We start from the raw sequence: 18,538 nt of genomic DNA, 5'->3' as shown, positions 1-18,538 counted from the left end.
CTTGAGATTTCCAATTTTCAATAATTTTAGACTGTAAAAGATCTATAAGAGAGTGACAAGTATTACAGGACTACATTTACTTCAAGTGTACTCATCTGATTATGGATTTTTGTATCAGTGATTACGTGACAGTAAATTGTGCATTTCTTATTTTCATTTCTTTTTTAACTGCCGAAGGTGGGTTTTTCCCCTTCTGAGTTTTGAGTTCAGAACTCCAAATTTTGTTTTAAGCGTTTGTCAGAGGATTAGATGCTGGTGATGTATAATACATCTCGTATGCAGAACAAACTGCTGCAATCCTTCCTGCAGCAGCCTCTGACAAACATTGGTCATTGGATGACACGTGACTGATGAAGCTGCTTTGTGTCTTCCCTCGCCCATCTGTGTGCAGGGCACTGATAGGCCAGGCTGATGCGGAGGCAATTTATCATTTTGATCTCCCACTGAGTCAGGGAGCTCTCCTGTCAGAAGTATTGATTTCAGAGGATGGACTAAATTTTCAAGGATTTCCATTAAGAATTAAAGAAAGCTTTATGCACGCAGCGGTCACTTGGTAGCCAGACAGGACAGAGCAGCATGGAAATGAAATGGCACTGTGAAACCTTTCAGGTAGCTCTTTCCATCACAGTCATTGCAGAGCACAACCTTGCCACTGCAATGTGCACGCTACTCAGCTGCACATTTGAGCATTGCAGAGATTAACATGGCATGTTTGTCGAAAGGTTATGCATGGAGGTGAATCTGACCTACATTAATCTTTTAGACAGTGGCAACCATGTTCTGATGACAGATACGGTGCCAATACCTCGAGTGGTTAAGGGACTGAATGTCAGAAATTCAGACAGTCATTTCTTGGTTGTCGGAAGAAGTGCTGTTTACATGCATGAGAAGCTTGCAGCTTGTATTAACCCACCTATTGCTGTTATGAATTTATTAATCCTTTTAATGTGCGGTGCTTAGTTATGCAAGAAGCAGCCTCTTCATCCCCATTAATAAAGCATGTAAAGGCTTAGCAGGAAAACGATGTACTGGTCGAAAAGAAATGGCAGCTTTGAGTCTGCATCTTTATGTAGAGTTGCTTGCAAGACTGTCTTTGACATACGCAAGCTGACCATGATATTACCAGCATTTTTTTATCACAGTAAATGGCATGTAATGCATGACTATTTATTGACAGTATTATGCTTGTGAAACAAAATGTGTAATGAATATTGTTAAGCTGCTCGTAATGTGATGCGCTTTAACTTAACTACGGACATCTCTTTGTTTTGCTTTCTCAGAATTTGACTTAATGCATGAAAAATAAAGTAGTAATCTTGCAAGCATTTAAACTGTAATCACTGCAGTGTGCTGCAGTGTGACGTTTTGATCAACTGATAATGTCAATCTTAGAATCAGACTGTAGTAATCAGGAGTGGTAACTTTGAATGTTTAAATGTCATGTGACAAGCTGGATTATTTATCCATTAGGTGTTACAATTATCAACAATGATAGTAAAAGGCTTTGATCTGGACTCTTAACTAAAGGATATATGCAACCATCTACTGATAAATCATTAGTTGTGATTTAATACTAATTGAAAAATGGCATGAAGTGATAAAATTTGAGCTTTGCACCTCTCCATGATTGCAAAATCTATTGATTTTACTTTTAAAAATTGAGATGGCATCTTGGTGCTTTATAAATTCATTTAGACAGTGAATGAATATATCTTGTCTGGTTTTCGTGAGCTGATTTCAGTCTTAATCAAACTATGCTAAAGGGCTCTGAAAATATTGCAAGATGGTTTTCTTCCTGCTCTGACGATTCATGCTGGTTAGTAATTCTTTTTCATGTGCTTTATGGTTGCTAGGGTAACTGCATCCACTATGGCCAGACATTTTTAAAAGGCTAGACTGTTCGACTTCTTAATTTAAAGACAGCATCTGGGTTTCTGAGAACAAAGATGGTTTTTCTGCTAGATTAAGCTATGATGTTCAAATATATTAGAAAAACTCATGAATTTACTAAAATGACATTTCAAGCATTCACAGTGTCAAACTGCTGGTATGATGTGACCTCCTTGGATGGAATTTAAGCTACACATTATGGTGAGAAATATGGTTGATGGACCCAAGTGGTCCCATCTTCCCTAGTGAGGGTAAAGTCTTCTGTGAATAAATCACACATAAGAAGAGCCAATGTGTGAAACCGACCTGCTGATAGTGGAATGTTAATTAGGCTTATTCAGCTAATTAACATCAATTATACCTGAATCCATTGGAATGTAATGGTGGCTCAGGGATTAACTAAGAGTCAGGTGAGTTTCTCACGACTCCCAAAGGATGCCAAGCAAACTGCCTCAGGTTTGCAAGTGGCTTACCAGGTTAAACATCTCTTGCTGTCAGACCCTCTGTGTCTGATGGATGGTAGGGCTTTGGGAAGGAGGCAAGCTGCCTGCCTGTCCTTGGCTCCAACTCCATCCCACTGCGGCCCCCCCCCTAAAACCTGACCACCCCCTCCCTAATCCTGTCTCACACCCACCCCCTGCTCATTCCTTCTGCAATCCCTCCCACCATGACTGCCATTTTGCCCTCACTCACCTGAGTCAAAAGTTCAACAGTGGTCCATGAGGCAATCTATTGGATAGCAGCTGCCTGGTGACACTGTCAGTAATGCACAGTCTATGCTTAGAATGGTCCAGCAGCCTCCAAGGGACAGGATTTCTGCTTAAGGTCCTGAATCCCAGGAAAAGTCTGATATTGGACAGATCAGTGGCTGACAGACACTTGATTTGGCCAGCACTCCCTCCACAAAAGCAATTTTCCTTTCAGTTCTCCAACCAGTGGGTAGCATCCACATTGGAATCATTAAATCCAGTCCCACATCACCAAGAGCTGATATGTAATAACTCAGGTCTAACCATCAAATTGAAACAGATCAGAGATGTATTGCTGTGTCCTGTGACCATAAGTTATATTGGGTACTCATTTTGGATTTAAGTCTTTGCCTGGGATTTTTCTCCCATGCATGTCATTGTTTCTTCTGTATGCTAATACAAGTTTGATTGCATTGTCCCAAATATGAACAAATCTAATTGAAGAGGTAGTACATTAGATTCTTTTGTGTGTTTCCGGATGATATTATTTCAGTTTTTATCTCCAAAATATTTACTCTGAGGTTATTTAGTTCAAACTCAAAGTGGACCAGATTGCAGAGGGCATACTCTCCTTCTCTCGCACCAGTTAGTGAATTCTTAATGTTATTCAAGGAGAGGCACTTGGTTAATATTCGGTGCTCCATGCAGATATTGCATTAGGAAATGATATGATATATAGTAATACATAGTTCCCCAGAATTACACTCATCATTTTCACTGTTCCTTCAACAAGAAAAGCACTGAAAAGTAGTGATGCATTTTCCTGTAGAATAACTAGACTTAGCCTGTGACTCCTGTTTTGTATTTTATAACTGACTTGCTACCCATTTTGCTAAATATCTTCTGATACTCGATGCTTTGACAATTAACACTAGACTATTAATCCAGAGACCCAGGGGCCCAGTGTTCAAATCCTGTCATGGCAGATGGCAGAATTTGATTTTTTTAAATCTAGAATTCTGAGTCTAATGACTATGAAACCATCATCAATTGTTGATTTTATTTTTAAAAAACCATGTGGTTCACTACTGTCTTTCAGAAAAGGAAGCTGTCATCCTTACCTGATCTGGCCTAAATGTAACTCCAGACGCACAACAATGTGTTTGACTTTTACCTGTCCCCTGGGCAATTAGGGATGGGCAATAAATGCTGGCCTATTCAGTGACACACATATCCCATGAATGAATAAGAAAAAGCCATGAGTCTACAATGAAATTAAAAGGGGAAGAAAGAAGGTGGCTGCTGCCCTTGAATCAATTTAATATGTTAAACAATTCAAGAAAACATTTTTGGGCTAGTCATAGCCTGGAGATAATAATTGATTTCTGTATTGCTTGGAGATAGCTAAAACAATAATAATTGGATCAAGTTAATATGTTATAAATATCTGCAATATCCATTAGTGTTCACATCCAGATTGTTTTCTGCTTTGTTTGCGGTGCATTGATATTCCACCTGCTACTCTCACACGTGCCAAACTCTCTGGGAAGGAAGCACAGAATGAGACAACAGAGATTGTAGTTAAAGGCACAGGACTAATTATGATGCTTAATCAGTGGAAACTAATAAAATGTGGAGGTCCATCTAGCTGTGCACGTTTGATAGCTGTGTAACATAATCATTTGATTCAGTGCTAGCATGCTCCCTCTTAATTCCACAAAGTTACCACACAGGAAACCAATGACACATTATTCCTGTTGATAGAGAAACAGCAGTGTGGAGAGACGATCATGGCGTGTAAACACAGGCACAGATCAGGTTGGACAATAGCCTCTTTCTGTGCTGAATACTCTTTGTAATTCCATGCAACAAGAAGATTATGAAGACAAAATGATGAGCATACTCTAGATTAGATGAGTCCTAATTGGAGTAAGTATGTTAGAGTAATTTCAAACCACAATATCTCAAGAGTTGGGAAAATAAGCAACTCATTATTATTACACCAAGAGCAGTGGTGATTTGGGGTCTTTAATGTTCATTCCTGCCTCCATTGACTTTCTAAGAAGTGTATTTTGCATAATTATCTCAGAATGAAACCATCCCACAGGTTTCTTTGAAAGTGTAATTTGGTATGCTTTTTTGTGGAATTTAAGCACAATAATGCAATAATAACCCTTCCTTGAATAGATAAGGGAGATCCAGTTAAAGTACATGGGATTATGGATAATATATCAATAGGAATTGAGAATTAGTTGATGGACAGGAAAAAGAGAGTGGGAATAAATTAGTCTTTTCCAGTGACAAGCGTGTCTAGTAGGGTACTGTATGGATCAGTGCTTGAGCTCCAGCTGTTCATGGTATGTAAAAAATGACCAGGATGATAGAATCCAGCATTTCCAAAATTGATGATGAATCAAACTGGGCAAGAATGTGAACTTGTGGGAAATACACAAGGAGGCTTCAAGGTGATGTTGACAAGTTAAGCGAGTGGGAGAACAAATAGATGCTGTACAGCATGGCTGGATGTGAAATTATACATTTCGACGTGCAAAACAGAAAGGAAGAATATTGTTTAAATGATGACATTTTGGGACATGTGAATGTACAAAGGAATCTGGTTGTTTTTATACACCAGTCAATGAAAGTAGTCAGACAGGCGCAACAAGCAGATTAGAAGGCAAGTGATTTATTGGTCTTCATTTCAAGAGGATTAAGTTTCAGAAGTAGGAATGATTACTGCAGTTATACAGGACCTTAGTGAGACCTCACCTGGAGTATTGCATGCAGTTTTGGTCTCCCTGCCTTAGAAAGGATATACTCATCATTGGAATAGTGCAGCAGAGATCCACTGGGTGGGTACCGGGGCTGGTGGGACAATCCGGGGGTGGCACATTGGCTCAGTAGTTAACACTGCTGCCTCACAACACCAGGGTCCCAGGTTTGATTCTAGTCACTGGCAACTGTCTGTGTGGAGTTTGCACATTCTCCCTGTGCCTGTGTCAGTTTCCCCTGGGCGCTCCGGTTTCCTCCCACGGTCCAAAGATGTGCAGGTCAGGTGAATTGGCCATGCTAAATTGCCCATAATGATAGGTGCATTAGTCAGAGAGAAACGGGTCTGGGTGGGTTACTTTTCAGAAGGTCGGTGTGGACTGGTTGGGCCAAAGGGCTTATTTCCATACTGCAGGGAATCTAATCTAATCTAATCTAATGTAATCTAATCCTACGAGAAGAGATTTGTTCCATTGGGTCTGTATTCACAAGAGTTGAGAAAGAGGAGAGGGTCTTTGTTTGCAATTTATGACTTTAACAGAGCAGGACAGATTAGGTGCTGAGAGGTTGTTTTCCCTGATTTGGGAATCTAGAACCTGGGGACGCAGTCTCAGGATTTGGGCTAGACCACTTTGGATTGAGATGACAAAATGTTTCTTCACTCAAAGGGGTAGTGAACCTGTAGAATCCAAAGGAGCAGATGGTGTGAAGGCTCAGAGCAGAAGGAAAAAGGTTGTTAATGGTGGTGAAAAAGGAAAAAACGTTATAAAATGTGTCAGTGCAGACTGTGATACGATTTACAGAGCACCTCCATTCTGAACATGGGAGTGACACCAACCTTACAGTTGCTTGTCATTTCAAGAACCCACCTTGCCCTCATGCTAACGTTTCTGGGCTTGCCACAGCTTTTCAACTAAGATCAGTGCAAGCTTGAGGAACAGTATCTTATTTTCTGCTTAGGCACTTTACAGCGTGTGGGACTCTTGCTGTGCATATTTGTGATCGTGTGTAACATTCATTTGATTCAGTGCTAGCATGCTCCCTCTTAATTCCAGGAGGCTACCTTATAGTAAACCTATGGCTATTGTTAGAACATACTTTACACTAATCACTTCTTTTAAGCAAATTGATTGTTCTGAGAATGTTCAGCAACTTGTTTTCCGGAAAAAAAAGACATCACTATAAAGAAGACAAAAGCTGATCAAAGGAGTTGTCCTTATAAATTTCTAACACAAAGCAAGTGTCGAAAGGAAGGATTGCTAAAGCTAGCAATTTTCCATTTCCCAGCTGCAGCAATAATAATGTTCTTTAGTCAGACTTCATTTTATCAGCTGCTTGAGGTAGTAGGAAAATCCATAGGGGGTTTTGAAGTGCTAACTGCAAAATGCAGCAAACGACATTAAGGAAGAGACAGAACTGCAATCCTCACAGCTTGTTTGTTGAGCCCTTATAAGACTCAGTGGATTTTAATTAGCCCCTCACCTTCACAGGGAGGCATGATGCATTTTGTTCCTGGGCTCTGTGTCAGTAAATTGCACTATCATTCTCATTTACAAATATGCTGAAATTTGAGGGTACACGATTTCCATTATCCATCCCTCACCATTAAAAAAATGTATTAAGTAAGAATGATTAAAACACTAAATATTTACATTATAGAAAGTGATCAATGAGCATAAACCAATTGTGAATTACATTTTCCCCCTGGCTACAAATAATTCTTAGCTTTGCGTTTGATCTGTTTTGCAGTTCTGGGGTTGATTAGTTAAACGCAAAGCTTCCTTTTTAAACAATCAATGTAAAGAAACTTACAGAACTGATACGCATTCAGACTGCAAAGTTCACTGGATTTTAAGGAGAGGAATTATCAGCTTTATATCAAAGCACAATAAGATGAGCCAAGGCCAGAACACTGCCCCTTGATTATTCATATTCCACTAGCACTCAGTTACAAATGTATTTTTAGCCTCAGGAGTAAGGGAGAAAGGATATGTGAACGGTATATGATAAATGAGGCACTGAATGTATATGTCAGCAAACAATGAGGAAAGTAGATTAAAATTTTCTTTAGCATCAATTAAGTAAATATTGGAACTGTCTGTGTGTACTACTTATTCACAATCACTTAGTAATTTTTTAAAATGATTGCGATAATATGAGTGCGCCAACATGCTTGCGCATACTTGAATGGGTTCATAATCTTTCGACCTTAGGCTAGAATATATTTTTTGGCAAAATGGTCGAAAAATGTTGTGGAACTGGTGGGTTAGCTTTTTGCAATAACACAGAAAATATTTAAACCATCATATTATTTGCGTTGCAATGCTTATGGTGTGTTTTCTCTCTGTGCAGGAGTGCTGAAAATTACAAACTGCTCCACATGAATGAATTATTGATATGTCATTAGTGTAGCAATCAAGCAAGTAGAGACCTAAGCTAATAGAAAAGAGTTCCCAACCCCCAATATCCTGTATAGTAATGCATCGTGAAATCACCAGGCTCAGTTCAGTCTACGCCGGGTTTAATTGGTCTTAACCATTCGAGAGCATTTCTGAAAGAGGGAAGGATGGATTAAATAAGCAAAGGTTTCTGTTCTTAATGGTTATCCTATGACATCCTTTGAAAAATGTGCACATTCAGATACAGGATAAGGAAAAAATCAACCTCATTTTTGCTGCTTTCTTTGCTTGAATAGTTTCTGACACCTTTTTGGCTCATACATGGAAAAGGGTCACTTGAGCTAAGTACTGAACAACAAACAGTGCCCATGGGTTTGGCTCCCAGTATCGTCAGAAAAGGAAGGAGAAAGCTCACACAAAGACAATCAGCGAGAGTCCTTGGCAAAAGATAAATGTAACAAATCATTTGCAAAGGGAGACAGCATGAAATAGAAGCTGAGCCATACTCATAAGCACATAGGAATGGGAATAGTGGAAGATATTGTGGTCTGAATTGACCAAGATCATTCATTGTCTTGTTTTGAATTGTCAATTTCTGCAAATTCTTGCGTATAATGAAATCCGTTTGATATTTACTGCCCTATGGTAAAATACATTTGAGGGAAACCTACAAAAAAAAACAGTTCAAGAAGTCTTTCATTCACTTTAATGTGAATTGTAAGGTTTTGAAAGTATGTGTAATAGGAAACTAATTTGCTACATTATCAGTTTGTTTTGTTACTGTATTAAATCTTTGCATTGTGTATGAGACCTGACAACTAGTTATTACCTACTTTCAGAGAGGCAATAAAGTCATTTTCAATTTCGAGTCATGTACCCATTTTAACATTTTCATGCTTAATGGATTCAAGGGAACAAAATCTCAATGTGTAACATGGTGCTTGAAAAAATCTCAAAGGTTTATGGCAATCAATGGGATTTTTTTCCGATTTCCTTAAATCAGCTTTTATGTATGAATTTTGTTGATATTGGTCAACTATTTGACCTTGAAGCCTAAAACAATTCCTCCATCTATACAGGAGTCAGTTTATACATTGAGCATAAAAGTGAATTGCAGATGTAGCTGTGGGTTGTCAAAATTTTGAAATGTTATTGGTACCTGACATAAAGAGGAACATGACTTTAAATTCCTGTGTATCTTCACAACTCGTTCCCTTGCTCCTTCTTAATGTGAATATAACACACTATGGCTATAAAGGGGATGGGGGAAGTGTTGATTTATATATTGAGTCTACACAAAAACATGGTTTTTATGGTCAAGAAAATTTGGTCACCATACAGATATTTTTAATCAACCTGTTCTGACACATCTCTGAAATAAGTGGGACTTGAACTCTGGCCTTCTAGCAAAGAAATAGGACATTACTACACCCTAGACTGCATGTTGATCACCTTGGTCACCTTGTATACTGTGTCATCCTGTTTAACGAGCCTTATTCTTGTTTAGAAAAGGAATGTTTTTTTAAAAATGTCATTTTCAATTCCATCACATGTAAATAGTGCAATATTGTACTTCAGTGCAGTTTATATTCTGTCATGTATTTGATGATAAATGAGAAAATAATTAAATGCTGAGTTAAAATTATTAGAAAGTAAGCTCATTGCAATCTCATGAACCTTACTGGAAACAAAGGAAAATAGAATGGAAACCTCCTTGCTCACACAGAGTTTATTGGGAATTCTTTGTTGAAATAACTTTTTATAGAAATGAAATGTATGATTGTATATTATGTATATGTGTGTATCTATATACATAGTCATACTATCTGTGCTTAAGCTCATAAATGTTCTATCAGTGACACCAATAAACATTTCACTTCAGTCCAATTGTTTGCAACTTAAACAGAATTTTGCTTAACATACATTGTCACCTATATTGAAAGTAAGAATAAACGTATCTGATTTACACTTGCTGAAAATACACTGTAGCCAGGCCTGGGAACAATCCTGCTCTCTAGATCTAATAATATTTTCCCCTAATTATTTTCTCTTCACCCAGACACAATCCTTCCTTATTTCTTAAACCGAGTTTAATTTTGTTTGTCATTGTAAAATAAGGTAATGAAGTATTATTAAAATTCTATAACAATCAATGCAAATATCCTTTATCAGAACTGATATTAAAAAACATTATAGTCAGAACAACAGTAGGTTTCATCACCAAAAAGATCATTGCTGATCTTGTATCTCACTTCCACCTCCTCATACTACTCACTTTATCAATTATCATTTCAGTGGACAAAAATCCTATCAATCTCTGTCTTGACTACAGTCAGTAAATGAGTATCCTTAGTTCTCGGGGAATAGAGAATAGAAAATAAATGAAAAAAAAATCGCATTTGAACCCTAAGTGGCTAACTCATGGCACTTAGACTGTGATACTTAGTTGCAGGCTGCCTAGTGAGAAAAAACAGCCTTTACCATTGACCCTGCTGAGCTTCTGGAGAATTTTACATGCTTTAATGAGATCAAATAGCATTGATCTCATTACTGTTATTATTCTAAATGCTGGTGAAGATAAACCTTCTCTACTCAGTCATCCCTCAGACTAAATCCCCTCATCTCTTAAACCTTCATTACATTCCCTCAGCAATATGTACTTCCTTGGATCTATATCATTCTCTTTGTCAGTCTGCATTTCCAGCATTTATTCTCTTTAACTTAAGCCTTCATGTTTTTTTTCATCTCTTTTGTTTCAACTTCTTCTATTTCTTCATTTATCAAATTTTCTTAAGGTACTTGGATTTAGTCCTCTTTAATGATAATGCAAGCTCACAATAACAAAGATACACTGAAAGAGAGAATAAACAACATAGTCCTTGGGCCAACCTCCACCTTTGTTCCTAAATAAACCTGTGCTATTTTTCCTGACCATAAACCCCTGCAGCTACATCTCAAATGGAAATGTCCTGATGAAAGCATTTTAGTGTAAGGCAGCCGCTCCTGACTCCCACATTGTGAGGTCAAAGTGGAACAAATATTTTGTAGTTTGACTTTGCACGCCACTTGTGAAATAACCCTACAAAACCTCCCAAAACCCGATGGATCCCAAGGCCAGAAATGTAAGGGCACGTCTACAGAATTGTTCCAAATACTCAGTGTGCAGAATGAACAATTTTGAAGTCGTTTAGAGGACGGGATTTACAAAAGAAGGTTGCAGAGTTTTGATTAATTTTAATGCATTAAATTTGTCCTGTTGGAGTCAACAAAAGGATACCATTCTTTTAATAATTGATTGGCTATCATTTCTTAACAGCATCTTGTTAGTTTTAAGCTTTTTAAATAAAAATGATGGACGAATTTTGCAGCTCTGTTTAAATTATCAGGATTTTTTTCTCTGAAATTAATTAAATTCATTATGTGAAGCTTTGTGAGATGGTTATAATGGTGTGATGTGAACATCCATATTAACTGAAATAACCTTGATTTTCTGTTAAAAAACAGAATAGCTTAAACCTTAGAGAACTCAAATAGATCATTGAATTTCATCATAGTTGTGACCAAATGCCATTATCAGATTATTTTTTCTGACAATGCATAATATTAATATTTATAACCAAACCTGTCAAAATATTTCACTGATTCTCAATCCTGGAGTGTTTTTTTTAAAGCGTACCTTATGTAAAAGATATATTGTGTAGTTCCCATTGTGACCTACAGCAGAAAGTATGAATTCAGAAAATAAATATTTATTCAAGCTATCTCTCTGAACTAAGTGGCATTTATAACACTTCTTTAATGTAACAATATATTCCAAAAAACACTAAGATCTTTTTGGTTTTCAAAAGTTACACTAACATAGTATTAGTAAAGTTGGCTATAAATATTAGTGTTTTGTTTCATGAGATAGATAGCCTGGCTGTGACATTTGGGCACGTTATAGTGAAAAGTCCCTTTCAATGCCAAAATTGGTAACTTGTAATTACATTTAATCAAGCTGTTTGAATGAGTTATGATACTCTGTGGCAGGTGGGACTCGAACCCAGACTATCAGAGTTAGGGACAAAACCCTTGCACCATAATAATGCTTCCATCCCTAGATTTAGCAGTCTCATCTTGGAAATTGCACATTACCAAGCCATGCAATGATTCCTGAAGAAGGGCTTATGCCCGAAACGTCGATTCTCCTGTTCCCTGGATGCTGTCTGACCTGCTGCGCTGTTCCAGCAACACATTTTCAGCTCTGATTTCCAGCATCTGCAGACCTCACTTTCTCCATGCAATCCTTCAGCTCTGTTAACAAGACTTTAAATGCAAAACAAACAGACTCTTTGCGATTACTCGAGGTCAATTTTTATGATACAAACATCACCACCACTCAATTTATATCACTGCATTGATTCCTCAATTTCAGCAGATTGATTTACATGTAATTCATTAACGCATACACACATTTCTTTGTTGCTCCTTGCTTTTTGCAATCATTTTTATGGCACTGGAAAAATATATGTTGATTTTTTTTGGTAACAGCAGCCAAAATATTCAGTGTTCAAGATGTTTGTTTGAAAAGCAATAGTTTCTTTGCCAATTCATAGAATCCCCACAGTGCAGAAACAGGCCATCCAGTCCAACAAGTCCACACCGACCCTCTGGATAACAACTCACCCGGACCCACTCCCCCATCCCTATCACTCTACATTTCCTGTGACTAATGCACCTAACCTACATACCCCTGAAGACAGTGGGCAGTTTAGCATGGCCAATTTACCTAACCTGCACATTTTTGGTTTGTAGGAGGAAACCGGAGCACCTGGAGGAGAAATACGCAGACATAGGGAGAATATGCAAACTCCACACAGACAGTCACCCATGGCTGGAATTGAACTCGGGTCCCTGGTGCTGTGAGGCAGCAGTGCTAACCACTGAGCCATGATGCCACTCCCAATTCAATAACATTTCAGTGGCAGCAGCAGCACAGCTAAGGTCCTCAGCTCCTCCACCTCCTCCCTGCCTGAATTTGTCCAGCCCACAGGCTGATGTCCCCACAGCACTCAGACTGACCATCAATGACCCCCAACTAATCATAACACCATAAGAAATAGGAACAGGAATAGACCATTCGGCCCTTCGAACCTGTTCCACCATTCCGTAGGATTGTAGCTGGTCTGAACTGAACTCCTCACATCCACTTTCCTGCATTTTCCCCATAACCCTTCGTGCCCCTACTGATCAAGTGTCTATCTATCTCAGCGTTAAATGTACACGTAGACTCTGCCCCACAGCCCTCTGTGGCAAGGAGTTCTGAAGACTCTCAACCCTCAGAGAAGCAATTTCTTCTTATCTCAATCTCAAATTATCACCTCTTTAGGTTGTAGACACTGCTGTTGTGGGAAGACAACCTCTCAGCATTTACCCTGTCAAGTCGCTTGAGAATCCTGTATGTCTCAATGAGATCACCTGGTTGTACTTGACCTGTAGGAATGACCATAACCCAACCCCTGGAGTGTACTGGGGCTGGTGGAGGAAGAGCAGGGCTGTTGTGAACAAATTCATTCAATTGGTTATCTGTAGTAGACAAATATTTTTGTATATTACCATAAGATGTAACAGTCATTTTCAGTGGTCCTTCGCCCACCCTTGCAGCTTTAAATTATTTAATTAATTTCTGTATTTGAATTTACATTTTTTTTATGTGAAGCTAAATTTTTAAAAAATTTTCTTTTTGAGAAATTAAACCTATGACTTTCTTGTCGGTTGCGCATGAGAGTAGATTTTTAGAATACCTGAATTCTCCCACGAACAAACCCTTACCTTTACAGTCTAATTTTATCTTCTGCCAGTTTTGTTTGTCTAATTTATCAGTTAATAGCAAGCTTCAGTCTGCTCCTATACAGCAACAATATGTGCAAAGTAAAGTGATTTTGAACAGCCACCAAGATTTCCTCATCGATGAGCTTTGCAAGTTCAAAGTACAGTCGATAAAGCATATGTGTAAAGTGTTAGTATCTTCCTTTCAGATGTAAAAGATTTTGAAGACCCTTATGGTCTCATTTTATGTTGACCATTTTGAGATATGGTGGATCACTTACAGGAAACCTTTTGACATTTGAAACAGTGAATATGTGCAAAACCTAAATTTAAACGTATCCGGCAGTTTTGAATTTATTAGTGTTGTTTGGAGTTAAAATATAAGATTGAAATTAAGTTCAGTTTTAACAATTTGTCAACATCATTTGAATCTATGAAATGCTTGCCCAATTTTCTCTGCTTCAGAACTTTAAGGTTGGTGCAAGTGTTTGGGAATCACGTAATGATAAATGCACGCCAAAGGAGATAACACATCAGATGTGCAGGTTAGTTGAATTGGCTGTGCTAAATTGCCCATAGTGTTCAGGGATGTGTAGCTTTGGTGCATTAGTCAAGTGTAAATATAAGGCATGGGGAATGGTCTGGGTGGTTACTCTTCGGAGTGTCGGTGCGGACTTGTTGGGCCAAAGGGCCTGTTTCCACACTGCAGGGATTCTATAATTTTAACATGGACAAATTTGCCAATATTTATTTTGATTCTGGCAATGGTCCCCAAAGTAAAGTTATTTAAATCCCATCCCAACTGATGTCCTCAAGAAATGCGTTTTGCCACTTCTTAGTTGGATTTATGTGAAGTTTCTCTGTCTGGCCAATGTTTGCTTTTGAGTAATTTAAGGAAAAGAGCACAGAAGTAGAAGAAGGACCTATACTTCCCTTTGATAATTTAATCCAGAGAATACCTCACACCATACAACCATAGAAAAAATGAACAGGAGTAGGCCATTCAGCCCTTTACGCCTGCTCCGCCATTCACTATGATCATGACTGATCATCCAACTCAGTAGCCTGTCGCTGCTTTTCTCCAATATCCTTAGCTCAAGTACCATGTCCAACTCTTCCTTGAATTCATACAATGTTTTGGCCTTGACTGTTTTCTCTGGTAGCAAATTCTACAGTCTCACTACTCATCTTCATCTTAGGCAGTTTACCTGGTCTCCTTAGACTGCCACCCCAGTTCTGCACTCCTGCATCTAGCCTCTCTAGTCCAGTCAGAATTCTATAGGTATCTATGAGATCCCCTCTCACTCTTCTGAACTCCAGCGAATATAGTCCTAACTGATTCAGCCTCTCCTCATACGTCAGTCCTGCCATCGTAGGACTCTGTCTGGTAAAACTTGAATGAACGCCCTCTATAGCAAGAACATCTTCCTCAGATAAAGTGTCCAAATCTCCACACAACATTTCAGGTGTGTTCTCACCAAGGCCCTGTATCATTGCAGCAAGACATACCCACTAATAGACTCTTGCTGTAATAGCCAACATACCATTTGTCTTCTTTATTGCCTGCTGCGCCTGCATGCTTACCTTTAGCAACTGGTGTACATGACACTCCGGTTTAATTGCATATTTCCTTCTCTTAGTTTATAGCCACTGAGATATTAATATGCATTCCTGATTTTGCTATCATATTTATGCACATTATACTGCACCTGCGATGCATTTGCCCACTCAGTCAACTTGTCCAAGCCACACTGAAGCATCTCTGCATCTTTCTCTCAGCTCACCCTCCCACACAGCTTTAACATAAACATTCCATATTTAAAAGGGATTTCAGAGATTGTAGACAGCAGGATTTTTTAGACAATAAGTTGTGAATATGAGCATGTTAAGATAAGAAATAATTAAGGTAAGAGAATGTGAATACTTTTACCAATAAAAGTTAAGGAACATTTTGCAAGCCAGGTTCACCCTAACATTTATTTTATGTTAACTTTGCAATGTGTCCAGAAGCTGCATTTGTGGGGGGAAAAAAGCAATTTTCAAATTTCTTTCACTGATCATTCTTACTGGAAGTACCAAAATTCAAATAATTTTTGGTGAATTTTCTACAATAGACACTGAATCTATTTCCCTTGCTTTTGTATTGAAGTTCTTGGAACTAATTTTGTGACATTCAGCAGTGAAAAGTCACTTCAACAAGTTTGACATTGATACTTGTTTGTCTTAGTTCCTGGAGACTGCCATTTATGATTTGTTCCCAACATTTATACCATTAAAGCAAACTCCCTTATCCTGTACCCAATAGGAACTAGATTCCAGAAAATCAAGTTTTTCATGTCATAAAAAAAATTATTTATCTGTCACTGTATCTAATTTGATTAACTTACAGTGTGGTCAGGAAAGTTAAATTTTAAGAAACTAAATATTTACCATGACAAAGAGTGTTTCATTGCAGTGAAAATACCACAAGAAATCCTTCCTCTGAATCTGGTCTTTCTCATTTTCTTGAGGTCGATGCACAGAACAAACAAGCATGGATTCTGAATACAGCTGGCCATTTAAATGTCAATGACCACTTGTCAAGAGTGAACACTCAAGAAGCTTGACACCATCCAGGGCACAACAGCCTGCTTGATTTGCACGACATCCACAACCACCAACTCATTCCACCCCTGACATCTATTAGCAGCTGTATGTACTATCTACAAGATGCACAGCAGAAATTCACCAAAGATCTTTAGTCAATACTTTCCAAACCCCGGACCACTTCCACCCAGAAGGACAAGGGCAGCAGAAGCATGGGAACACCCCCACCTGCAAGTTCCCCTCCAAGCCACTCACCACTAACTTGAAAATATAGCACCCTTCCTTCACTGTCACTCATTCAAAACCCTGAAATTCCCTCCCTGAGAGCATGTGGACTGCAGTGTTCAAGAAGGCAGCTTACCACCATCTTCTCAAAGGAACTAAGGATGGGCAATAAATGCTAACCAGCCAATAAAGCCCACATCCTATGATTGAATACAAATAAAATATTGCATGGGTTGGGATTAATCAGGCAATCAAGTAGCTGATGCTATAAAAATGTTTATTTTTCTGTCACTGTGTCTAATTTGATATGTAGGGTTGAGGTGGAGTAAGGGAGTTTGTCAGGGGTGAAGACTGGAGGAAAGTTTCATGTTTTCCTCATTTTGGAGAGGTGAGGTTCCTCATTTGATTGGTTCCAGGACACCATAGGCAGAGGTAAGACACCCTTTGGAACTTTGCAAATCTATCCACACTGCTGTTAGGAAAGGAGATCGAAGACTTTGACGCAGCCACAGTGGAAGTACAGAATAATATGTGACTGGAGGGGAACCCGTGTGTGGTTATGTTACCGTGCTTTTGCTCCCTTGTCCTTTTCGGTAGCCGAGGTTGCAGCTTGGAAAATGCTATTGAAGCAACATTGATTAGTAACTGATTTCCCAAATAACACTTTCAAAAATGGTGTCTATTCATGGACAGCTCCAACAGCTTATAGTATGAAAATATTTGTTGACATAAGAGATTAAACATATCAGACGCTTTTTAAAAAAAGCTTATGTGAATTATTTGTTTGCATAAAGTATTGAGCCCGTGAGGAAAATGTTTATTTTCATAAGGAATTGGTTGATATCCAATGGTATTGGATGTGTTTTTTGATCTAATGAAAGTATTTTTGTTTCAATGATAATATCAATAGAGTTATAACCCAGAAGTCATCCTGACAGAAAATAGAGTCATGTTCATGTTGGATAATAGATGAATTGTCATGGAGAGGAAAGGTCAGAGAGTGGTGAAAGCAGGATCTGAGTTAGCACTGAGTTGGCATTGGGCCAAAAAAGGGCAATGGAGATCATTGGTGCATATGGGGATTGAGGGTGATGGGGAGACAGGCTTGGTTGGACAAAAGTAGAAGGGGTTATGAAGACAGGACAGGGCATTGGTTTACATAGACAAGCGTGGAAAGTGAGGGAATGAGGGCAGGAGGGATGCTTTATATTTCGATGTTTGGTTTTTAAATTTTGAACTGCACTGGAGCCCCAGTGCTTCCTACAGAGTCCGTCTCAAGACCTACCTGCCTCTCTACTCTTCCCTGACTGCCTGGCCCCAAATCCCAAACCGGTCCTAAATCCCAAACCAGCCCAACCCACCAAATTAAAAATGGGAAGAGTTCTGACCACCTTTAAAGGTCAGGTTTACACTCTTGGGATTTCTCCCAACTGAGTGCACTTGATCCAGGAATGAAAACCAGGGCCATTGTTTCTTGATTCCATTCATTTCACATTTGAAACACAGCTACTTCTCTTTTCTCAAACACAGATATTAAGACAAATTTCTTTCATGACTTGCTGTCTTTTCCTTTTTTTATTTGATCAATGAAAAGAAAAGCTATTGGGGGTTTGTTCATAACTCATTTTCTGTTCATATCACAGATTATTAATACTGAAGTGGAGTAATGAGGCTTGCCGGCTGTAACAAGGTTCCTGCTTACTTTTGAACTCTTTCTTATCTAGCCATGCACTGGTTTTAATGTGAGGAAGATGATAAACACCAGGGAAAGTAAATCAAAGATCAAGATTGATTTATGTGACATATCTGAGGTTCCCTGTTCAACTATTTCAACAACCAGTCATACAGATCAGGTTTATACACAGTAAATTAAATTGAAATTACACTGTGTTGGATGGAAAATTGCTCAGCTAATCTACTCCTTCAAAAAGAAATTTGTATTTTCTTTCTCCTCCCCATGTGAACTGCATTCCAATTTTTTTTCCACACCTGACTGGTTTGTGCCTGAATTTTCAATATTACTTTGAGCTTTTTCTCTCCATTTTTATGTATTAACTTTGATGCACACAGAAAAGGTGGACTCAACACTTAGCATTGTGTTCTGTTCCCTGTAGACACTGAGAGAGTTCAAAACGAAATTCAAGCTTCCAATTAATTGTTAAAAAGAAAGAT

General features: G+C 38.5%; 1 protein-coding gene across 34 annotated transcripts in view; it reads left to right on the top strand.

Moving 5' to 3' along the window:
• Nucleotides 1-18,538, top strand: part of nrxn1a (neurexin 1a) — a 1,876,207-nt gene that overhangs the window by 1,821,188 nt on the left and 36,481 nt on the right. The window contains exon 1 of one of the 34 annotated variants that reach the window (XM_043695932.2): nucleotides 461-609. The exons of the other annotated variants lie outside the window; for them this stretch is intronic. Coding sequence (XP_043551867.1) covers nucleotides 577-609 — 33 coding nt within the window. The 5' untranslated portion in view covers nucleotides 461-576. Of the gene's footprint in view, nucleotides 1-460; nucleotides 610-18,538 lie in introns of those variants that run through there. 34 annotated transcript variants of the gene reach the window in all.

The sequence above is a fragment of the Chiloscyllium plagiosum genome, unplaced genomic scaffold (genome assembly GCF_037043375.1).
Source record: "Chiloscyllium plagiosum isolate Xiang-an unplaced genomic scaffold, Cpla_swu_hap1 HiC_scaffold_10, whole genome shotgun sequence".
NCBI classification, from domain to species: domain Eukaryota; kingdom Metazoa; phylum Chordata; class Chondrichthyes; order Orectolobiformes; family Hemiscylliidae; genus Chiloscyllium; species Chiloscyllium plagiosum.
The sequence above is the reverse complement of the archived record's forward strand: the minus strand, read 5'-3'. Positions and strand labels throughout refer to the sequence as shown.